Source organism: Mustela nivalis (assembly GCF_964662115.1).
Source record: "Mustela nivalis genome assembly, chromosome: 2".
In the NCBI taxonomy this organism is placed as follows: Eukaryota; Metazoa; Chordata; class Mammalia; order Carnivora; family Mustelidae; genus Mustela; species Mustela nivalis.
In genome coordinates, this window is record NC_139021.1 from 35,845,541 (window position 1) to 35,870,540 (window position 25,000).

A 25,000-nucleotide genomic window follows, 5' to 3' on the forward strand; every position below is an offset into this window, starting at 1 on the left:
CAGTGTCCACAGGGTTGAGGCAAATAGTTAACTAGCAGGGCAGCAAGCACCACATTCACTCAGGACAGGGGCCCAGATAACCATCAGCCCCCAACACACCCTCACCAAACCCCAAACACCAAGTTGGAAGGAACAGGATAGTCAGACTCCCCAGAACCCTGAACCCAGTGGGTGACAGACCCCCAAGGGTCAGCCCAACAGCCTTCTCCAAGGACTCTGTCCCCACTTCCAAGGCAAACCAAAATGGCCTCTGAGGAGCCCATATGCCACCGCACTGAGTCCAGTCTCCTCAAGGTTTGCACCTTATCCCTTTCTCCACTTCCGTTCCTGCCCCTACCTTCCCATTCCCATTCTCTGACACCATCCCTACTCTGCCTCTTCTCCTTTGTGTTTCATTTCTGGGTTCTTTGGCATCTGCATCCTTATTTCAGGATTTGGGACTGTGTCCTTCAGCTCCTGTCTTTTTTAATTCCTAGAGGTAAGAGGGCACTTGTTACATGCCCACAGAGTGGGGGTGGCGAGCACAGACTACCCCAGGCAGAAGGTGTGCTCAGGTCCCATCTGCCACGTGTGGCCTTGGGCAAGGAACTTAACTTCTCTGTGCCTCATTGATCAAGAAGGTATTCATGCCTCTTTGAGAGGTTCCTGGAAGAATTGGATGAAACCCTGTTTGTGAAGAACACAGCCTGGTGCCCTGTGCTCAGTTAGGAACTCTAGAGAAATCAGCCCTTATTCTCATGAGACAAGTCCCTGTGATATCTAACAACACACCAGGCATTCAGGAGGTGCTCAGTAAGTGCTCAGAGGGTAAATGGGCTGAATCTCTGTTTTTAGCTGCTTCACACTAGTTATATATTAGGGCATCTGTTTCTCTTTCTCTATGGACTTGGGTCACAGCTGTGGGACTGGAGAAGCACAAGGCTGATGTCTTATTTCCGTAGAGCCTGAGCCAGCAAAGAGACAGGCAGGTCAAGTTTCCAGATAAGTGTAGACATTGGCTTTGGGCCCCTCTCAAGGGGTGGAGAGAAACTTTCTCATAAATATGTTTACAATTCCTCCCCTCTTTTCCTCGCAGACATCCCTAAAACAAGGGCAGTCTCTGTGGCAACCCTCTGCTTCAAAGACAGATTCTAGAAACTCTCTGAAGACCCTTCAGGTCCCACATGACCTGTTGCAGTGGCTGAGGCTCTGTCAAGGAGTGGTGTGGTCATCGTGATACTTCACTTATTGACCTCGGGGTTCCAGGTCCTGGAGCCAGCCGTTTTATATACATATGTCCCTTGTATCCTCATGAAAACTCCATTCTACAGTTAAAGAGACTAAGACTTGGCAAGGTTTAAGAAAAGTGCTCAAGGCCACACAGTTGGCAAATAGCAGCCCCAAGATGTCTACCCTGTTTGACCTCTACAAGCTCATGCTTCTCCCTCTGGGCCACTCCCTTTTGTAATAGGGTAGCCACCAGCCTAGAAGCCAGATCTGGAAACCCGGCTTTGGGCTAGGTAATGGACTCTCCTGCTGGAACTTCTGGCTTATCCCTTTCTAAACAGGGGAATGAAAGTCTATTCCCACCCCACCCCCAACTGCTCACATGAGGGCTTTTGGGTCGGGTCAAGAAGAGAGTAATGAGTAAAAAAACAAATTATTTTAATTTATAGCTAACCAAATTTCTCTCTTGCAACAATTTATATCCATTTCCCCTAATTCAGGCAACTCTGAATATGAGAAAAAGCATTCATTTGTTTGAAGAATGCTATTCAACTCATGACAAAGAACAATTCTTTTGAATCTTTGAGAATTTTCTGGAAGTCACATGTCATTTTCACTTTCACCTATTAAAATCGAAGCTTACATTCAGCTTTTTAAAAAGTTCCTCAGCATGGAGGCAGCCACCAGCTGCTCCTGCCGGCTGGATCTCAGGTCCTTGCCAGGGGTCAACACTGGAATCACAGACTAGCTCAGCAAGCCACAGGCTTGGGCTGAATCCCGAACTGATACTGAAAGAAAGAAAGACCTGCATAAAGATCACAATGAACCAACAATGAACAAATATTCAATGTCTGTCATTATCTCAACTTACTGGGGGCTTGGGAGCGGGATACAGCACATTCCAAGAGCCCCTTGAGGGAAGAATGAACCATGAGGAAATGGAGCTCCTGGGCTGGACAGGAGCCTGGGGCCAGGATGAGGCCTCTTCACACATCTGCTTCCCTCATAACGGGTCCCTGACTCACAGGCTCTGCCAGGTGGAAACCAAACCAGCCCTGGGCCAGGGGCCAGAGCAAGGACTTACCTGGAAGAGACCTCTGCTAAGCAATTCAAACCACATGCAAACGCTGCTATTTTAATGATCATACATTTCTATGGCAGGCTCCCCCAGTACCTTGGCTACCATGTGAGTGGAATCATTTTTCAATGTACTCAGTACAGAGGAGACACAGTGCACAGGGCCAGGCAGAGGGTGCGTGTGCCTGTGTGTGTGTGTGTACACGCCTGCATTTTTCGGGAGTGAGGGTATTTGCATAACGCAGATATCTTTGCAGATATCAGACAAACAGGAAGTTTCAGAACCTTTGCCATTTCCTTTCCCTGTGAATCAGCGGCCTCTAACTTCACACTCATAAATGATGAAAATCACAGGGTATGGCACTGGAACATGAAATACAAGAGAAGAGCACAAAGGCCTGCCAAGGCACCTTCTTTGGTGGGGGGCTTCCCTCTCGCCCACTCCTACCTGCACTCCTCGGGCCATCACCTTCCACCTGTCAGCTTCCTGAGTACTTCAAGTGATGTTTGGGCACTAGCCTGAAACACAGCAGCAAAACAGTCTTCAGCCCCACAATCTATGTCACACCAATGCTCGGGGTGAGGCCCAACCAGGCTGCAGTGGGACCTCCTGCATCCTAGCTCCTGGCCCCAGGGCTGTATACCAGAGAGGCTCTGGGGAGTTACACGCACACCCTGGACTTGGCACCAGACTACCTGGGCTCACATCCCTGCTCCAGCCAGAGAGGCCTTGGCAAGCCCCCTTCCCCTTCGAGCCTTGGTTTCCCTGACAGTTACATGGGACTGATGGCGACTCCCTGTGGGTTTGGGGCTAATAATACCTGTGAAAGGCAAGGAATATAAGGCGGCAAAGAAAAGCACAGGCATTGGAGTCGGGGATCTGAGTTCAAAACCCAGCTCTGCAGTGTACTGGCTATGACACTTGGGGGAAATTACCTAACTTTGCCAAATCTTATTTGCTCCTTGTAAAATGGAGATAATGAGCACATCTACCTGACAGTCAACGGAGAGGACTAAATGATGTAATCTCTTGGCTCACAGGAAACTCTCAACAACTGTAAACCAGTTTTCCCACCACCTCCCCCACTCTTCCTTCCTCCTGCCCCACCCAGTGTGGCAGGATCCCTAAGTGAGACCCCTGCTGAACCTCACCGGGGAGGCCGCAACGGACTTGGCCTGTAATAAATCAGGGGAATGAATGGAGGGATGGATATTCCCGGTCCACAGCAGGTGCTGAGGAAATATATCTCATTAAATAAATTTATACAAAAGTCACAGACCAAATCATGCCCTCTACATTTTTGAAACTCCTGAAGGTGGAGTTGGGCAGTAGAGAATAGTGATGACAAACATCCGGGGCTTAGACAGCAGTCAAGTATGGCCCGTCTTTTAACTTCGCACTCTGCACAAAATATGGAGAGGCTGTGAAGAAATGGGTCTAATGGGTTCGGTAAGTCCCCTTGACGACCCAGGAAGATGATTCCAAAATTTGACTTCCTTTCCAAGAGGACAGGCCTTGCGACTGGCATCCCTCTTGCCTCATTTCTCTCCTGACCCTCCTTAGACCTAACGGTCTTTTCTTGTTAAAGAACTGGTAGGTCTGAAGCCCCACAGCTTCCAGCAGCCTCACAGAGGCCAGTGAGCAACCCCCACTGCCGACCCAGCCTGCAGGAGTACAGAGGTGCAAGAGGCTTGTGTCGGCAGTAGGACAGCACACTCACCGGGGCCTTCACCTCTGGGGCATGGCTGTTCAGCACTCTCCTTGTGTAGGCTATGCCAGAAGAGTGCTGCCTAGCCACTCCTCCAGGAGCGAGTCCAGAGCTCTGCAGACACGCAGGCTAAGCGCCAAGGTCTGGAGTCAGATAGCCTGGCTTTACATCTAGACTCTGCACAGACACGCTGATTAATCTCAGGCAAGGCTGCTACCTCTCTCAACCTCAGTTTCCTAATCTGTAAAATGGAGACCAGTGCTAAAGCCCAGGCTGAAAACCTTTACTCACTAGCCTGGGGACTGAACTAGGAAGTGAATCCCAGCCGAGACCAGGCTAGACGACTAAATATTAGCTCTGCTCATTTCTACTCCCGGAGCTCTGTAAACACTCTGGACATGAGCCGCTGCTTTCACTACACAGCTCCCAGGGGAGGGACTTTCAGAGGAGTCGTGGCCCTAGACAGGCCTCATCATTGCCCTGGCTCAGGTTAACAAGGTGCCCCCTGCCTCTCACTGTTCCCCAGAAAGTCACAGGAGTGGGACACCCTGGGTGGCTCAGTCAGTTGAGCATCTGACTCTTGATTTTGGCTCAGGTCATAATCTCAGGGTCATGAGATCGAGCCCCTGCGTCAGGCTCTGTGCTGAGTGTAGAGTCTGCTTGAGATTCTCTCTCTTGCCCTTTCCCTCTGCTCCTCCCCCCACTCCTGCTCTCTCTCTCTCAAATAAATAAAATCTTGAAAGAAAGAAAGAGAGAGAAAGAAAGGAAGGAAGGAAGGAAGGGGGGGGAGGGTGAGTCCCAGGAGTGCTGGGGATGGGACAGGACCTTGATCTCATCTGCCTTGTGTGAATCATGCTCCATTCCTATGTTGCCCATGGCAGGAGCTCTTTTCCCTGTGAACACTCTGCAAATCTTTATCACAGCAGCAAAAGAGCCTAATAGCTAGTGGTCTATTCACTGAGCATATATTTACAGTACATATATTGTACATATATGTATATGTACATATACATGTACAGCATATATTTACAGTACAAACCAAGCCAGTGTGTGCCTCACATACCACACACTGGGGTACCATGCACTGTCTGGAAGGAAAACCCCAGAGATATTTATTGTGCACATATTCCTACAAAGGATCTGTGTCAGAGGCCAGAGTCACTTTTCCTCATGCTTTGGACCAGTTTTTTTTGTTTTGTTTTTTCTTTTTTTTAAGAGTTCTCAGGACATTCAGAGCATGGAGGCTGCCCCCACAGCAGCAGGAGTGGAAGCTCAGGCATCCTGTGCCCCAAATACCAAGCCAGAAATATCAAGGACACTGTGCCCAGCTGGCTAGAGTCTGGAGGTCATCTTGGCCTCCAGGGAGAGCCCGCTGGAGCTGAGTCTGCTCAGAGCCAGGACAGCCGGTCACCCTGGGGTCCTGTGACCCCCTGCCTGGGCTTTGATGGCCTGCTGGGCCCCCATGGTGAGGGTTAAACGCGGCCATCGCTCTCCTGCAGACCATCAGTCCCACTGTGTAACTGACTGCCTTTCTATGAACGCCTCTCCTGTCATCTCATAAAAGATGCTCCTGCTGGAGGAATGTGGAAGCCAGCCAGGGAGGGAGGTGTTGACCCCTCAGAGCACTGGCTCTAGAAATGTCACCCAGGCGATGGCTGCCCATTGAAGCCAGATAACAATGCAAACCCAAATGGGATTGTCTGATAACTGTTCCATCAGCAGACTTTTTTTTTTGAGAACTCCAACCTTTGTGAATAGAACCCAGCAGGAGTTCACTGTGGGTTTTTCGAGCATCTGTATCTATCCTTTGCTGTGTCATGACTATGGACAATATAACATAATTTTGTGATCCCAAAGCTACCATTTCTTGTCTGCAAACTGTGCTTCTGTCTTGAGCATTTATACACATTCTCCCCTTTGAGCTATCCCTTGCCAAAAACCTGTGAGAAAGGAGTTATAGTAACACTTACTATTATTCTTTTAGTTTTAATTATAATTTATCATCATTATTAATAAAATGAATTTTATTTTAATAAGTATAACATTTACTAAGCTTTTTCTCCATTCCAGGCATTTGTGGTCATTGTCTTATAACAAACATCTCCTTTGTTCCCTCCAAGAGCCCCATGAAGCATGTGCTATAATGACCCTTTTGCAGGTGAGTTAGGGGAGACCTGGGACACCAGCCCAGAGCCGCTGTCCCCAGAGCCTGTGAGTGTCCCACTGCGCCATCCCACCTCCCTTCTCAGCCCTGCTTCTTCTCCCTCTTCTCTGACCAGCAGAGGCAAGGGCATCGGGGCTTAGGAACTTATGGCCTGAGCACAGGCAGCCGAATCAGCAGAGCTCTGGAATACCACCCACTTGGTTGTCCCAGCAGTCAGTGAAGACCAGTGGTCACTTCTGTGAGCACAAACACACTGGTCAGGATGACTCCTGAAGGCGCGGGCGGCTCTGGGTCAGCCTCAGAGTAGTAGGTCTGGACTGTGGAGGCTGACATCACAGCTGGCAGGCCGGAGTAATGTTAGCAAAGAGTACAAAGTTCCCAGACGCCCCACTTGTTACTGACACCTGTATTGGTGTGATACATTTATGACGCATGATGAATCAATTATTATTATTATTGACTACAGTCCCTAGTGTGCACTGATTCACTCCTGGTGTGCCATCTGTAGGTTCTGACGAATGGAGAAAGACACGTCTGCAGCAATACAGTATATCAGACTAGTTTCGAGGCCCTCAAATTCCTGTGTGCTCCACCCATTCGTCCCTCCCTCCTCTCTGGTCCCCTGCTGCTCACCTCCTGCCCCAACCCCTGGCAACAGCGGATCTTTCTACCGTCTCTGTCGTTTTTACCTTTTCTAGAAAACCACGTAGTTGGAATTACACAATATGAAGCCTTTTCAGATTGGCTGAGTTCACTTAGTAATATGAATTTAAGGTTCCTCCCAGTCTTTTCATGGCTGCTTAGCTCATTTCTTCTTATTGCTGAATACTAGTCCTCTGTTTGGATGTATCACAGTGTATCCATTCCCGTGTTGAAGGACATCTTGGCTGCTTCCAGATTTGGGCAACTATGAACACAACTGCTATAAACGTCCGTGTCCGGGTTTTTGTACCGAAGTTAAGTTTTCAAGGAGCTCAATTGCTCGATTATATGGCAAGAGTATGTTTAGTTTTGCAAATAACACTTTCAACTTCATTTTACTTGGGATGTTTTGTGTTCCAGTGTGAGTGCTGAAGTGGTTCTGCAGATTTGCCACTGTCCCAAAAAAAGCTCGAGACCCCCTAAGAGCAGAGATCTAACAGTCTAGCCTCACCTCCTGTCCCTGTCTCTCCCCTAGTGTCTCCATCAGTTCCCACTTGGGGAAGGGAGGTGGGCACAGGACAGGTCTGCTCTCAAACCCACCAGGCTAAAATTCAGTGCAAAAGGCCAGGTTCACACCTTCTTCGGGGCAGGGAAGTAATTGTATGGCTTTTTACCACTAGTTAAAATTCAGTTCCTGCTGAGCACACACAAAGATGTCATTCATGTCAAGCTAAATAGTTTAGAATGTTGACAGAATTTAAAAGTAAAATTGTGGGATAATTCTGGAATATAATCAAATTCATTGTCCGCTCATTATTAGATTGTTACGTTTTAATATATTTCATTTCTTTCTCTCCCTGAATGTTCTTTTTCTTATTGAATTGCCCCCTTTCTCTTCTTTTTTTTTTTTTAATTTATTTTTCATTTATTTTCAGCATAACAGTATTCATTATTTTTGCACCACACCCAGTGCTCCACGAAATCTGTGCCCTCTATAATACCCACCACCTGGTACCCCGACCTCCCACCCCCCGCCCCTTCAAAACCCTCAGTTTGTTTTTCAGAGTCCATAGTCTCTCATGTTTCACCTCCCCTTCCAATTTTCCCCAACTCCCTTCTCCTATCTCCCCATGTCCTCCATGCTATTTGTTATGCTCCACAAATAAGTGAAACCATATGATAATTGACTCTCTCTGCTTGACTTATTTCACTCAGCATAATCTCTTCCAGTCCCGTCCATGTTGCTACAAAAGTTGGATATTTGTCCTTTCTGATGGAGGCATAATACTCCATAGTGTATATGGACCACATCTTCCTTATCGATTCGTCTGTTGAAGGGCATCTTGGTTCTTTCCACAGTTTGGCGACCGTGGCCATTGCTGCTATAAACATTGGGGTAGAGATGGCCCTTCTTTTCACTACATCTGTATCTTTGGGGTAAATACCCAGTAGTGCAATTGCAGGGTCATAGGGAAGTTCTATTTTTAATTTCTTGAGGAATCTCCACACTGTTCTCCAAAGAGGCTGCACCAACTTGCATTCCCACCAACAGTGTAAGAGGGTTCCCCTTTCTCCACATCCCCTCCAACACATGTTGTAAACTGTCTTGCTAATTTTGGCCATTCTAACTGGTGTAAGGTGCTATCTCAATGTGGTTTTAATTTGAATCTCCCTGATGGCTAGTGATGAACATTTTTTCATGTGTCTGATAGCCATTTGTATGTCTTCATTGGAGAAGTGTCTGTTCATATCTTCTGCCCATTTTTTGATATGATTGTCTGTTTTGTGTGTGTTGAGTTTGAGGAGTTCTTTTTAGATCCTGGATATCAACCTTTTATCTGTACTGTCATTTGCAAATATCTTCTCCCATCCCGTGGGTTGCCTCTTTGTTTTCTTGACTGTTTCCTTTGCTGTGCAGAAGCTTTTGATTTTGATGAAGTCCCAAAAGTTCATTTTTGCTTTTGTTTCCTTTGCCTTTGGAGACATATCTTGAAAGAAGTTGCTGTGGCTGACATCGAAGAGATTACTGCCTATGTTCTCCTCTAGGATTCTGATGGATTCCTTCTCACATTAAGGTCTTTTATCCATTTTGAGTTTATCTTTGTGTACGGTGTAACAGAATGGTCCAGTTTCATTCTTCTACATATAGCTGCCCAGTTTTCCCAGCACCATTTATTGAAGAGACCGTCTTTTTTCCACTGTATATTTTTTCCTGTTTTGTCGAAGATTATTTGACCATAGAGTTAAAGGTCCATATCTGGGCTCTCTACTCTGTTCCACTGGTCTATGTGTCTGTTTTTATGCCAGTACCATGCTGGCATAGTATAGTCTTGATGGTATAGTCTTGATGATCACAGCTTTGTAGTAAAGCTTGAAATCAGGTATCGTGATGCCCCCCATTTTATTTTTGTTTTTCAACATTTCCTTAGCGATTCGGGGTCTCTTCCTCTTGACATACATACCTCTGCTTTGGAAAATCACACTCCTACTTTATTAGCTCAGTGGGTCAGGAGGCAGGCCTTATTTCTCTCTGTAACCCCTGGGAAAATATTTATTGAATGAATACTTCAGAGAAAAGTATCTTGTTTTTTCCCTCCGGTTTGAAAATGTCTTTTCCACTGAGTCAATCTTTACAGCTGAGTACCCAAGGGCAGTGTTGGAATGTCATTAACATAGTGATTTAATACGTATTTAAATTTATGGCTTACTTCCTAGGGTTGTAGCATCTTGGAAGAGAAAATGAAGGGCTTGAGTTCAACCTCAAGGGTGTGTCAAGGGCGTGTCCCTTGCGTTCCATACCCACCTTTCAGGCCTTTCTCCTGATGTCCTAGATCAGCCTCTTGCTGCTGCAGTCCTTTACACACTGTCCCCAGAGGCTTCATGGAGGCGGGCTGCTCTTGATCCCACTGAGGGTCTCTGATTCATGCTTACCAGTGGCTCCTTCCCAGGACCATATTACGGAGGAGCCCCTGGTGCCTGGGGCCGCTGGACCTGCACTCCTCTGTAAGCTGACAGCTCCTCCTAGGGTTTGCATTCATACCCAACTCCTCAGCAGAAGCCTGTGATGTTGGATTTGTTTGGCTGCTATGTTTGACTAACTTCTGGTTCCTTCTACTGAAGAAATGGACCCTAATTTCCAGAGGGCATTTTGCATGACTGTCAGTCTTAAAGTCTTTACCCCTGTTTAGCCAGGAATGGCCCAGGAAGAGCTTTGAGGCTCTCCTCCCACCTCAGGAAAAGGTCAGCCCCTACCACCCTCCATACTTTATTCAAGGGTCCTATTTCTGGGTTCCCAGACCTTGACCATCAGCCCCAAGAAAGATGTCTTCCTAGGAAGACTCCTTTCTTCCTAGGAGTGAGCTCTCATGAAAAGCAAAGTTTCTGTGGTCCTCCTTCCCATTTCAGAATTCCTGTGGTGGGTATGCTGAATTGGCCCTGCTCTACTTAGGACGGGCTAAACCACTGTAACAACTAGACCCCAAAATGTCTGGACCTGTATACATTAGAAGTGTATCTCTAGATCCTGTAACATTCCAGGGTGGACGTTCCAGATCAGCAGGTGGCTCTATGCTGCAGGGTGATTCAGGGACCCAGGCTCCTTCCAGCTGTGGTCTCATTATCCACAAGGGCCTTGAGCCAATGGAGGGGGAACAAGACCATAAAGGAAGCATGTTGCTGTCTCAAAAGTTCCTCACCCTCCATTGGCTGGAAGTCAGTTATCCAGTCCTTGGCCACTCTTACTTGCAGGAGGAACTGGACCATACTGCCTAACTCTCACCCAGCAAGAAGGGGAGATAGGTTTTGGTGGGAAGCCAGTGGCCCCTGCCAGAGACCCCATCCATCTTCTTCTCAAGTCTGCCCTCCCTTGCCTTCCTGCTGTCGCCTCATTTGTCACATTTGCAAGGTGATGTGTTGAGAATTTATAACTCAGGAACCAATACAATAAAGAGGTAGTCACCTACTGCTCCTAACAACCAGATAATAGAATCTGCTCAGTAAGGTCTAATCACCACGATCTTAGCAACACCCGCCATATCCCAGCAATGGTCTGCATTAGCATTCTTTCAGTTTTTATTTTGTTTGTTTTAAAATTTATAGTCCGTGCTGTTATTCATTATCCCCAGGCCTCACTGATGTATACCAGCTCCAAGGGAAATAAAAGCCAAACATTAGCAAACATCTTCCTGAGCACGAATATGTTTTAGAGCTTTGTGCTCAGTATCAGGCTTGTGATATTAATCTTCAGATAAGTTCTTAGGGGCCCACTCAGATGCATTGGCCTTAATGATATTATTAATGGAAAACAGGACCAGGCTTGGGGTTACAGACCTTGAGGCAAGGGTCCTGTAGCCTCCACCCCTACTCCAGCTGAGGCTGGCTCCTCCCGTCTATCAAGGAACAAAAGAAGTCAAACTGATTTAGAGAAGCACTGGACATTTATTGGGTGCCCTGTGGAATAATGTGAACTTTTGGCTTCAAGATGGAGGAGGGGCCGAAGGGGAAGGGAAGTTTAAATGTGGCATCTCCAGAAACTCTCTATTGGTTCAGCTTATGATGAGACTCCCCAGTTTTTAATCGCCTCCATTTCCCTTTTCTCTTCCTAATTGTTCTGTGAGTGCATCCCAGCCAGGGGCTACCTTCCACGATTAATCTGCTGACTGACCTCAGCTTGTCCTGTCACTCTTCCTCATTGTCTCAGGGCTTAATACCAGGCTAGTACTCTTTGATGGCGACTTTACTAAGCCCCTTTTCCAGGTTCAGCCCTCTCCCCCTTGAGAGTTCCCTACCTGAGTCTCTGCCCTCAATTCCAGGTGAGAACATCTGGCCACTGCCCCTCCAGCAGGCTGGCCCTCAGAGGAGCCTGCGCCTGACTGCTTCCTGCAGGCGGAGACCCGAGGGTCTGGACACATCTAGGTGCCATCCGCCTCTTTGGCCCCTACCTCCATCCGCAGCCTGCAGTGGGATAGGTTCTTCCCCATTACTGTCCTCCTCCTCCCCCTACAGCTGAGGGCTCCCATGTGCTGCCTGAGGCTGGAGCCCTCACAGGTAAGGAGGGTCATTCCCACCTCAAAACCTTCCTTCCTGCTGCGTACCCCATTTGTCCCTTTCCATCTGGGCTCGCCTTGTCCCCATGGATGGCCCAGCTCCCTTCTGGAGCCTCCTCTGATGAGCCCGATGTGGATTTCTTGAGCTCTATGTCCTTTAGGACGCTCAGGTCGGGGTAGCTGTTATCAGACCCAGGGGAGTGGTCCTTAAGCAGAAGCCTCTGTTGGGGCAAAACTCTAGATTTTTCTGAAGGATGAAACTACTGAAATTGTGCCAGAGGCAATAAGCTGCTCTCCCCTGTTAGTTAATAGAAGCTGTTAGCCACAAAGGAGTGGGAGGCATACTTTGTTTTTGCAGTTGGGGAGGCTGTAGAAATTACCAGGTGTATCCACTCTGTGGTGGCTGTGGTTAAAAATGAGCAATCACTTCCTTTGTTTGGTGGATATGGTGTGGCCTCAGGAGGTTTGGGTGAAATTTTTATCCCAAATGCCTCTGAAGGAGAAATTGTCTCCAGGTTTGGTCCCTGGAACACCTGCATCAGAACCACCAGCAGCACTAATTAAAATGCAGATTCCTGGTCTCCCCCAAGACTAGTGAACCAGGGCCTCTGAAGGTGGGGCCCAGGAACCGGCATCCAATGCTATCCGCGGCTTGACCACGGACAGCTGTTTGGCACAGGATGCTGTCACCTTCCACCCTGAGGGCGTCGTGGCATACCCTAAGGATCCCAGACCTCCCACCTTAGTAGCAGAGACTTGGAAGACCCACCTAATATCTCTCAGCCATGATCAACCCTGGTTTCAGCCCACTGCCCTATACCAGTTTGCTCAAGTAGGCAGTCTGTACATATTTCTTGAACTGAACTAGTACCCTTAAGGGCAGGGCTTTGTCTTCTTTATTTCTTTGGGCCCCCTGCTGGCAAACAGTTAGTGCTCCCTCTCTCTCTGACAGCAGACTGATGGATGAGGTCACAGATCCAGGCCCTATCTGTAACAAGACTGGAAAGGAGACAGCAGCTTTAGTTAACACCAATCTACCTGCTCCTCAGGGTGTTTTTACAGGAAGAAGCTGTTTTGTTCATGTTCAAAATCCACAGATTGTCAGACTCTCAGCTGGGTAGAGTCCACTGATAGGAGTCGGGAAAGGAAATATGCACGCAGGTGCCTTTTCCAAGAAAGAGCCAATACTGGTAAGTGAATGAAGTTAGCCTCGAGGGCCTTGACAATGGCTTGGCCAGACAGAGCTTCTGTGTACAACTTTGATTTTTGTTCTCTGGAATAAAAGCCATGGTGACAATCTTTGGTGTGCCTCCTGGGCCTCTCAGCTTGAAGGTCATAGAGCCCTTGAGATATGCAGGGAGGGAGCCCACCAGCTATGGTGGGAGAGATTTGAATACGGCTGAAAGAATTCTTAAACCTTTTATGAGGAAACAGTTTTAAACCAAAGACCCAAAGGAAATTGGAGAAGGCTTACATGATAACCCAAAATAAATGGACTTAATTCAACCCAAAATGAATGGAATGTCGCACCCAGAGAATACACATACATTTACATGGGACTGGGAGAATTACCGGCTCATAAGAAATGTTCATATTTGAAGAAAGCAAATGACTTCTATTAGTGTCTCAGTCAATCAGTAAGTATTTACAAGAGCAAAACTACCAGCTAGCCTCTCAGCTGGACTACAGGAGGACTCAGAACAAGCCCCACCTCAAGGCTTTACAACCTGGATGGAGAGCTGAGACAAGCTCTCTAGAAAGAGAGAACCACACAGAAGATCTCAAAAGTAAGCACACCTCCCTAAATGGCTAGGAAAATTCTTGAAGGGATGAAGAAATTTTGAGTCTTACCTGGAATCCTAAATTCGTAGTTGTTCAGTATCTTAAATGCTTATATAGATCAAATTTATTCGCCTAATTGCGAGCAACAGAAAAATGGCCTGGTTCCAGAAGAAAAGAAATTTAGAAAAGTATAGCTGGGAAGCTGAGCTGGGACTCAGACTCAGAAAATGGGCAGAAACCATGAGAGGCTGGAGAACAAGAAGAACCACTGGGTAACCTCACAGGAACCAGCTGATGAGGCCACCCGTCATGGCAAAGCCTAGGATTCCAAGTCAGAGGCAGGAGTCTAGAACCACATGCCCACATCCTAACCAAAAGGGAGGATGAAAAACAGAGTGTCTGGAAGGTTTTGGTTTTTTTGCAGGAGATAAACATTCATTCATGAGGAGGGGAATTCCAGGGCAGGCAAAATAAATAGCAAATGTTCACCACGCCTTCCTTATCTGGTATGGAAACGGAAAGTAGGGATGTGAAAGAATAAAAAAAGATTAAAAAAAAAAAAGGTATACTGCGAGATAGGAATTGTGCCAGTGATCCATCCAAAAAGCTCTGCTCCATGGGAATTGGGGAAGTCTTAGTAGAAAGGGGGACCTGATGAATTTGAAGGATTGGGATAAATGGGAAAGAGGTGGGGAGAATCCCAGGCTGGGAAACTACCTAGAAGCCTTGGGGATGAGGGCAGGAAGGAGATACTTTGAACTTCCTCCTACCCAAGGCAGCCCTGTCAAGGCTCAAGATGCCACATGAGGATACCCCTGTAATGCACATCTGCTGCAGTGTCTTCAGCATCACCCAGATGTCCAGTTTATCATCAACTGCGAGTGGCATCACCACTACTCCTTTGAGCGGGGAAATGAGGAGCGCCCGCATTTAACATCTGACTCCATTATACCTAGAACAACAATGAACTGAAACCAGTCACTACTAATGGCTCCATGTTAAACTGTTTTCAAAGTAAAGGCTTAACAAGTGAACAGAGATTACCAAAACTGAAAATATTACTTGATTTTCCTTGTATACAGTATCTTTCCCTTCTTGCAGGTAAAAGTAACTGTGGCCTCTTCAACCGGTGGTTCCTAAGATGGATGGTTATCAGGGATCACCTGGTGAGCTTTTAAAAGTATTTCCAGCTCCATCCCAGATCAGTCCAAAATTAGGACTTCTAAGAGGGGAGCTGAGACACCCATACTTTTTAGGCTCTCCACGATATTTTCAGAATTATCCAATTTGGAAACCGTGCTGCAGACATTTCAATGCACCTCAGCGTTCATTATACATTCCTTTGATTGTCTATGAACCCAAGAGCCCGCTTCACTTTTTTCCCCTACTTAACTCTATTCTCTATTCTTTTTTTCTCAATCTATAAAAAATTTCAAAATCCAGAAAAATTGAAAGAACTCTACAGTGTTCAGTTATATACCCTCTATCTAGATTTTGCATTTGTTAACATTTTGCAATATTTGCTTTATCATGCATTTATCCATCTATCCACCCAGAGATCCCTCCACCTTATTTGATACATTTCTGAGTTGTGGACCTCAGCATTCCTCACCCGTAAACATGTTAGATTGCACATCATCAACTAAAGTTCACTATTTGTAGGTAGCTCTTTCTTTTTTCAAGTAGAATTTACAAAAACTAAAATGCACAAATTGTAAGTGTACCAATCACTGTGCGTTGAGAAATTCAGATCCCTGTGTAACCCAAACTCTTATCAAGATATACAATATTTCCGTTACCTTAAAGGGTTCCAAATACTCTTCCCCCTCAATCTCCATCTCCACTCCCAGAACAAGTGTTATTCTGATTTTTTTTTTAAACTTAGGTTAGTTTTGCCTGTCCTAGAACTGTCTATAAATGAAACTGCACAGCACATAATCTTTCTGTGTAAGGCTTTTGTCACTCAGCTAAGGATTCATCCTTTTTTGCATTTATTGGTAGTTAATTTGTTTTTCTTACTGCTTTTATTCCATTTGTATGAATATATCATAGTTTGTTTATCCATTCTCTTAATGATGGACATTTTGGTTGTTTCCCAATTTTTAGCAATTATAAATATAATGTCTATGAATATGCTTGTATAAAGCTTTTGTGGAGATATGTTTTCATTTCTTTTAGGTAAGTACTAAAAGGAGTAGAGGAGTAGAATTGCTGAGATGTATGGGAGGCATATGTTTAATTTTATAAGAAACTAGGCAGATTTTTTTTCTAAAATGTTTGAACTATTTTTGATCTGCTAATAATGTATGAGAGTTCTGATTGCTTCTTGACATCCCTACATTTTAGTGTTTTTAGTCATCTTTAAGCTATTTTGGTGGGTAGTAGTGGTATATCATTGTGGTTTTAATTTACATTTCCTTGGTGATTAATGATGTTGATCACTTTTTCACATGCTTTCTGGTTGGTGATATATCCTATTTTGTGAAGTATCTGCTCACATCTTTTGCCTGTGTTTAATAGAGTTGTTTCTTTTATTTTTGAGATTCAACTTGCTAATATTTAGTTAAGGATTTTTGCACCCATGTTCATGGAGAATATTGGTGTGTGTTTTACTTTTATTGTAATAACTTTCCTTGGTTTTGGTACCAGGGTTATGATGATCTCATAGAATGAGTTCATTTTATAAATAATTAGTGTTAATATAGTTTTTCCAACTTTCTTACAAACTTCCTCTGAATTTATACTTAAATTGTGCTTGTAGACAGCATAAAATTAGGTTTTTCCTTTTTCTTTCCAGACTGCTAATTTTTAAATTTTAAGTGGAGTGTTTTGGTCAATTCATATTTAATGTAATTAATATACCTATGTGGGTATTCATTGTTTTTAGGTTGTCCAATCTATTTTTATTTTTGTTTCTCTTTCCTGTTCTCTTGGAGGTAGTGTGGTTGGAGGTGGGGGTTGTTTTGTTTTCTGTTCTGTTTTGTTTTAGAATCACATTTTAATTTATCTACAGGTTTTTTAGTGATCCCTATTTGCACTAGTTTTTTTTAAAAGTAAATGTTCTACAGATTATAATAAATATCCTTGACTTACTACAATTTACTTAGAGTCATTTCACAAAATGTAAAAATTTTGCAACCGTGCAGTTTTATTTACTGCCTTTGTCTGTATACTCTAGTCATGTATTATATCTACATATGTTCTATGCTTTACAATATAATGTTACAAGTTTTGCTCTCTCTAAGTACTCATATGTATTTAAAACTTTTTTTTTAAAGATTCTATTTATTTATTTGACAGAGAGAGATTACAAGTAGGCAGAGAGGCAGGCAGAGAGAGAGAGGAGGAAGCAGGCTCCCTGCCGAGTAGAGAGCCCGATGCGGGACTCGATCCCAGGACCCTGAGATCATGACCTGAGCCGAAGGCAGCGGCCCAACCCACTGAGCTACCCAGGCACCCATGTATTTAAAACTTTAAAGAGAAAATAGACTCTTACCTGTATCCACATACTTACCATTTATAACATCCTTCATTCCTTTCTGATGAATTGAGTTTCTGTCTGATATCATTTCACTTCAGCATGAAAGAACTTTATCATTTCTTGTAGTTCAGGTCTGCCGATGACTAATTCCCTTAGTTCTTATTTATATGAAAGTGTCTTTATTTCACCTTTATTTCTTGAGGTGTGTTTTTTTGAATATGGAATTCTGGATTGACAGGGTTGTTTGTTTGTTTTTTTCTTCCAGACCTTTAGAGAGGATCAACTGACTTCATATCTCCACTCTTTCTGTCCTTCATGAATGAACCAGCTGTCATTTATATTGTTAGTCCCTTGTATGTAATATGCCATCTTTCTCTAGCTGATTTTCTCTTTATGTTTGGTTTCAGCTAAGATGGACTACTACTACATATGGTTTTCCTTGTATTTATCCTGCTTGGTGTTTGCTTATATTTTTGCATCTATAATATTATGTCTTTCATCAAATTTGAATTAAGATTGGCAATTACTTCTTGAAACATTTTTTTCCTACTTCATTTTCTTCCCTCCTTCTAGAGCTCCAGTCATAAATGATAGACCTCTTGATACTGTCCCACAGGTCTCTGATCACTTACTTGTTTTTTAAACTTCATTTTTCTCTTTTCTTCAGATTGTTTAATTCTTGTTGATGTATCATTAAGTTCACTGACACTTTATTCTGTCATTTCCAATCCTCTCGTGAGCCGATCCAATGAATTTTTATGTAAAAATTCAATGAATTTTTACTGTATTTTTTAGTCCCAGAATTTCAAGCTATTTTTTAATCATTTCTGTTTATCTGCTAGAATTTATGTCTTTTCATTGATTGTGAACTTTTTTTTTTTTAATTCTTAAGCATAATTATAATAGCTGCTTTAAAGACCTTGTCTGCTAGTTCCAATATCTGGATCTTCTCAGTGTGTCTCCATTGATTGCCTTTTTTTTTTTTTCTTAAGATTTTATTTATTTATTTGACAGAGATTACAAATAGGCAGAGGCAGGCAGGGGGGCGGGAAGCAGGCTCCCTGCTGAGCAGAGAGCCCAATGCTGGGCTCAAGTCCAGGACCCTCGGATCATGACCTAAGCCAAAGGCAGAGGATTTAACCCACTGAGCCACCCAGGCACCCCGATTGCCTTTTTTCTTGAGTATGGGTTACTCTCTTGAGTACGGGTTCTCTCTCTTCTTGAAACATCTCATGATTTTGAATTTGGTCACTGTGAATGATACATTGTACAGACTCTAGTTTCTGGTATGTTCTTCAGTAACATGTTGATTTCTATTGATTATTGTTCTAATAGGCAACTAGCTTGGTTGAACTCCAACTTCAAACTCTATCTCCTCTCCACTGGGCAGCAGCTGCATTTTTTGTTTGGTTCTCTTCGCCTCGCTTAACTGCTTGGAGTTTGCCCTATATGTGTGTAGCTCAGAAGTCAACCAGAGATTTGAGCAGAGTTTATATATAGAATTTAGGGTTCCCTCCCTTTGCTCTATCCTTTCCAGGATTTTCCCCTTCCCTTTATAGCTGCTTTGGCAGCCCCAAATTCACTTATCTCATTCCTCAGGCTGATAAGATTTCAAGTTTGTTCCCAGACTCTAGTTACCTTGCACACCTGACTGAGGTCTACCACCAGGTAAAAACCCATACAAATTTAAAAAATAAATAAATAAAGGGAAGCTCACCCATGGTCCTTTTCTTCTTCCATGTGTCAACTCCCCTCCGGCTTCTGCATAATTATGGTCATGCTCTAGTGGCTTCACACAGTTGTTTTGTATGCTTTGTTTATCACTGTCATCTGTGTGACATCTGTGTAGGGTTGGTCTAATTTGGAATACACAACTCTACTGCTTTGACTACTTTTTAGAGATAGTTGCTGGGCAGTCAATCATTTGGATTTTCTTTTTCTAGCAAGGCTATAAAATACAATAGTAGTTAAGATCCTAGACTCTGCAGATCAACTTCTTGGGTTCAAATTCCTGCTCTGGCTGCTGTGACTTTGTGTAAAATATGGGTCTTCGCTATACCTCAGCTTACTCACCTTTAAAAATGAGGATAATCCCAAAGTATCTCCTAGGTTTGCTGTGAAGTTTAAATAAATTCATATGTAAAGATCTTGGAGGAATGCATCTTTCATGGCCAATAATAAATAAGGCAGCATTGCTGGGTTTTATTGATATTACTTCACTTCTCTCTTCAGTAAACTTTTTGGTACACAGAGTTTGGGGCAAAGTTAATTAGCAACATTTTATGGATATGCAGACTGAAGATCTCGAAACTGTAAACAGAAGTCAGAAATTACAGCTCCAGGCCTCTTGTTCTTTGCTAATTTACTCAGTTGTCATTTTCCCTCACCACACACTACCCTGAATCCTTCAATGAAATGAGCCTGCCTAAAAAAGTTTATCCCAGGTTTTATTCATTAGGCTGAGAGAACTCCCAGACCCCTTCTTAAATAAGGACATTCTGTCAGGAAGCTTTTTTGGCTTTTATTTACGTTTGAAGGGCTACAACATTCCTGCTGCCTAAGAGGAAAAGCCTGTTCTCCCAAATGCTTTTCTCCTTGGCCACATACCCCAGGCTTGAGCTCATATTCTAAACCAATGACTTCTCCTAAGTGGTTGAGTTTATTATTAACAATGTCCTTTAAACTTTATCTCAACCTTGGCATCTGCAGCTGGGGTGGCAAGGAGGGAGAGAGCTGGTCTTCTCAGGACTCAAGCCTGTCACCAGGAAGGTTCTGGCACCTGCTCCACTCTGATGATCCCTCTCTAGCTCTCCCGTACTAAAAATCAAATTTTTAAAAAGCCAGATTGGTGGGTTCTCTTTACAAAAGGGGCCCAGAGGAAGCTGTGAAGGAAGGCTGATTTTTGAAAGGGGCTTAGTTTCATTAGAGTTACAAAGTTGGCCTCAGGATGTATTTTTTAATCCTCTGAATTTAAATGATTTTAGGTAGAACAGGCATCACCATTCTCTGTTTATGTTTGACTGGCTCCTGCAGGATTTAACTTTGTATCAAGTTCTATCAAGGGGCACCTAGGAGAGTACAAGAAAATCTGGATTTTGCTGCAGACATTGGCACCTGATGAAGGGACCAGAGACCGGAAAGCATCAGCAGTAGCAGATATAATCCACTAAAGACATACAAACACAGGCCCCAAATTCCAGCCTACCAGTTCCAGGCCCAGCTGCCATCACAAGTTAGTTTCCTCATTATGGTTACATAAGATCTAGTTGGAAAAATCCACCTGCATCGCCTAATTTTATATCTCAAAAACTGAAGCCTACCACAGTGCTATTTGTTGACAATGACCATAAAGAACAAACTTGGGTACTCCTATACAAGTCAGGAATGATTCAGTATTTAATTGAATGAAATGAAGTTGATCTAGTTCTTTGGAGGAGAGTTTGGAAACCCAATGGAAGCTACTAGAGCCACAGAGCCAGGACTGAATATTGCCTGCATCCTCTCTGCCTCTGGTTTTAGGTCCCTCCACCCTCCTCAACTGGGACTCTGCATTACTAGCCAGAGATATCTTCCTTGGTCACCATTTGATAGTGTCTCTTTCCTGCTCAAATCACTCTTGATGACTCCCAGGGCCCACAGGAGAAACCCTAGTTGAGTGATGTGACGTATAGGGTCTGAGTTTTGACCTTAAGCACATCCTCAGTCTGAACTCTGACCACATCATTCCCTCCCCTCCCTGACATCAACCTGGCAGTCCAGCTGCAGTCCTAAGATGTGTCATACCCAGTCTTTGCCAGGTTGCGTCCTTGGCTTCGGCCACTTGCTGTCTCCAAACCCCACCCCCACTGTATTAGTTTCCCATTGCTGCTGTAACAAACTTTCACAAACATAGTGGCTCAAAACAAGCCAAGTTTATTCTCTTAACCTGCTATAGGCCAGCAGTCTGAAATCTGTTTCCCTGAGCTAAAGCCGGAAGTATTGGTTGGGCTGGTTCCTTCTGGAGTCTCTGAGGAGAGAATCCCATTTCCTTGCTTTTTTCAGCTTCTAGGGGCTTCCCGTGTTTCAGGCTGGAGGCCCCCAACCTATCTTCAAAGCATATCACTCTAGGATCCTCTCTGTAGTCAGCGTGCTTTCTCCTCGGCCAAAGTCAGGTCTCCCTTTGTCTCCCTCTTACAAAGACACTTGTGATTACATTTGGGGCCACCCAGATAATCCAGCATAACCTCTCATCTCAAGATACTTACCTTTATCACCCCTCCAAAGAGCTCTTTGCCATAGGGGGTAATATTCACAGATTTGGGTGAGTAGGATGTAGACATCCTTGAGATCCAACTGCCCTCCAGGTTCTTAGCTCAGATTTTGTTTTTCTCCTCTAAGAGGCATCCCTGATCCCCCAAGCTGTGTTCATGGGCAGACTCCCTCATGGAGCATGTCACACACCAGACTGTAATTGCCCTTTTGGTCTCCCTTCTCTCAACTGTCCACTGCTCCAGGGCCAGCATCTTGGTCGCCTTCCTCCTTTCAGTGTCCTCAAGGCGTGGCCCATGATGTATGCTCAGTTTTTGTTGGCAGGGATGGAAGTGTCCCTCTGGCTGATCACTCTAGGATGAACAGCCCTGACAAAGTGGACACAGAGGTCTCCCCATCAGGGGGTGAAGGAGCCTGAAGAAAGCAGGGCTGTAGCTAGGCCAGTTGGTGGGCCAGATCACATAGTACCCAGGCTTTCGGATTCCAGAGTCTTGCACAGGGCATACAACGGCCCAGCAGCCATAGAGGCCTGGGTTCCTCAGGTCACATGCCCTGTCCCTGCAGCCTACCTGTCGCTCTGACCCCAGGGACATGACCCTTGGGAACAGGTACAACAGTCCAACTTTACTACACCTCTGTGGTGCTCTGTGACTGGTTCCTTTAGATACTGATTAACTTTTCAGGGAAACACAATCATTAGGCAAATTCCATCCACCTACCAGGCAAGATAGAAACATAAGCAAATATTAACCTAGACACGTGGTTTACAGCCCGCAGCTGCACATGGCCAGTGCCAGCTTGTCCCTGGGTCCATGGAGCTGTTTGGTTGAAGGGAGTGAGGCTGACAATTCTGTGCTTTCAGTTTACGCCAACAGATACAGGAACATGACCCCTGGAATGTGGACTTATCCATGGAGCAAGGTTTACGTATCAGCAAGAAACACAAACATTCACACACCCTCAAGACTATATTATATCGCAGCTGCAAGTGTTTATTTCTGACAAGGCTAACCTAGTTTTAATTATTTATGCCAAAACTTATAAGCCACTAAAAATGCCCTGCAGAATGGGGGTGCAAAGGGAAAGAAGTCTTGGTAACCCGAGACTTTGCTACGACAGGCACCTTGCCCTTAGCTCCTGCGGGCAGCAAGCTGAGGCTGTTTACTGGTGCACTCTTTCGACATGTGGTTGAGGTGGTGTGGGTGGGAGAAGCTTCTGTGAGCTTCTTTTGGATGGTTAAGGGTGCAGAAAGGGCTAGGGAGTCTGGTCAACCCTCAAAAAACACACACCTCTTTGAGACTGCAAAGGGTGAACTACTGTAGGACTGACCACCCCCTCCGTGGAGGCCCTCAGGCCACTTCAGCTGTCCCCACCCCCTGAGGTGTCTGGGGCTCGTGGCTGGACACTCTGGAAATCCCGGTCAAAACACTGGACTGATTGGAAACACTGAAATCTTCATTCCCTCAGTTGGCAGGCCCTCTCTTGCCCGTTCTAGAGAGTTCAGAGGACATTTCTCTTCATGCCCACAAGAGGATCTTTTCTGCCCTCTCCTGTCCTGTCTCCCTTAACCCCTTTACTCTCATCCATCTGGAGTCCCACACTTATCAGCATCCTGGGCACAGGAGAAGATGAGCACAAGAAAGATCTTAGAATGAGAAAAAATTGCATTCGATCCTGCCACGTCACATACCTAGTGCCAGTTGTGAAACCGAGATTCCTTTTCCTTATCATCAACTCCCACTTGACAGACGGTTTAGGGTCCTGGCTAAAAGCATGGGTTTTGGAGTGGGACAGACCAGGGTTAGCGGCGGTGCTGCCATTTATAACCTCAATGCCCTTGTGCAAGTTAGTCTGCCCAACTGCTCCTTAGTTTCCCTGTCTGCACAATGGAATAACAGGGATGGATACCCACCTCACAGGGTTGCTATGGGAACAAAATGAGATAAGCATGTTAACGGCTTAACAAGTCCCTGTATATGTAGCGACTGATTGATAAATGTTAGTTGTTGCTACTATTGGCCATGATAGGATTGTGGGTAGTATAAGAGTAACATGGAGAACCTCTGGTTAGAGAATGCTGGAGAATCAACTACTCTCCTATATTCAGGGTAATTGGAAGTACAATGGAGGGTGGAAGATTTTTCCAAGAGGTCATGGGAGGTAAAGTCACATAGGATGGAATTCGGCAAGGCCACTCCCCAGTACCTCCAGGATCTCTAAGTGAATGAGGAGAAACACATCTTGATCCTATATTGTTCTTTGAGAGTCTATTCCCCCTACCTCACCCCCCAGCCCCATCAAGCAGAAGAATCTCAACAGAAACTGGCATAAGTAAATTTAGTGCGAGAGGAAGTGTTGAGCCACCCACTAGGGAGGGGCTGGGCCTTCCAGCTTCACATTACAGGTCGGAGAAAAACAGAAAGCGTTACAGGGACAGCTTTAACTCACTGAGCCAGCAGCCTACTGGGGTCAAAAGCTACTTCCCACAGGTATCAGGCTAGAACCTTTCAAGAAGGAACTACCCAGGGCTGAAGTAACCACAAATGGATCCAACTGGTTTTCGTGGTGAGGAATGTTTGTTTAACATTATGTCCAGATGTCTAGAATGCAAGACACATATGTTGGCCTCAGAAAGTGTTTATAAAATTCTTATTTGAACTCCATACTGGGTTAGATACTGGGATAAATCAAACTGAAACCAAACTGTTGGCCCCACCCTTGCAAAGAAGGGCTGGAACTGGTCCCAGGTTCCAAAAAAAGTGGACAAAAAAACAAAAAAAGAGAATCATATGAGCAAGGAGAACTTGCCTGATATTCTCAACTGTTTTCCCGTTCCAGGAAAAAGGCTAAGTTGTGGACATGGCAAAGTAATCAGGGACTTTATTGAGATCTGGTTTCCTAGGTGAGCCCCAGATAGGGAGAGAGCCCCCTCCCTGGGAACATCTGGCTCCTTTCCATTGCTGGGCAATTAATGATATACTTGGTTAAACAACCTCCCTGCAAGAGTGGGAGGTGAATGCCCCACTCCCCAAAAAAGCAGGTTACTTTTTCTTCACTTTTCTACCAAACATAAGCATTAATATCCTCTATTCGGCAATAACTTCCTGTTCTGGCAAAGAAGTGGAAATTATTGTGAGGTTTTTTGGCTGTTTTCATTTTTCAAGACTTATGTATTTTGGGTGGAGGGAGAGAGAGAGAGTGCGCATGTGCATTGCATGCAGGGGAGAGGGAGAGAGAGTCCTAAGCAGACTCCGAGCTAAGCACCAAAGCTGATGCGGGGCTTCATCTCAATGAGCCTGAGATCACAGCCTGAGCTGAAACCAAGAGAAGGTCACTTAACCAACTGAGCCACTCAAGCACCCCAGAAATGGAAATTGTTTTAATGGGGTTTTTGTTTGTATTCTGGGTTGTTTTTTGTTTTGGGGTTTTGTTTTTTGTTTTGGGGTTTTGTTTTTTGTTTGTTTGTTTTTGGTTTTACTTTTTTTACCCTAGTGTTGGCTATAAATTCAGATTTGTATTCTCGAGTTTGACTTTAGGTAGCAGGACAGGCCACAATTAGACCTGGCCAAGAGCTCTAGTACAGAAACAGCTTAGGCCAACATCCACTTCATTTCTGGGTTCCCCAGTACTCTGCCCCCAAAAAAGG

The 25,000-nt window shown here is 44.8% G+C and overlaps 1 protein-coding gene and 1 long non-coding RNA gene across 4 annotated transcripts in view; one reads left to right on the plus strand and one right to left on the minus strand.

The window, feature by feature from the left end:
* Positions 1-1,673: 1,673 nt before the first annotated feature.
* On the minus strand, positions 1,674-18,876 carry LOC309854541. The gene is made up of 3 exons (XR_014306293.1): positions 18,824-18,876; positions 2,732-2,802; positions 1,674-1,994 (listed from the first exon to the last, which is right to left on the minus strand). It is a non-coding gene; the product is annotated as an uncharacterized lncRNA (long non-coding RNA).
* Positions 6,115-25,000, plus strand: part of LOC309854521 (uncharacterized protein) — a 128,259-nt gene continuing 109,373 nt past the window's right edge. For all 3 annotated transcript variants that reach the window (XM_082713774.1, XM_082713775.1, XM_082713776.1), the window contains exon 1: positions 6,115-6,150. In XM_082713774.1, the coding sequence (XP_082569900.1) occupies positions 6,136-6,150 (15 nt within the window). In that variant the 5' untranslated portion in view covers positions 6,115-6,135. The remainder of the gene's footprint in view (positions 6,151-25,000) is intronic.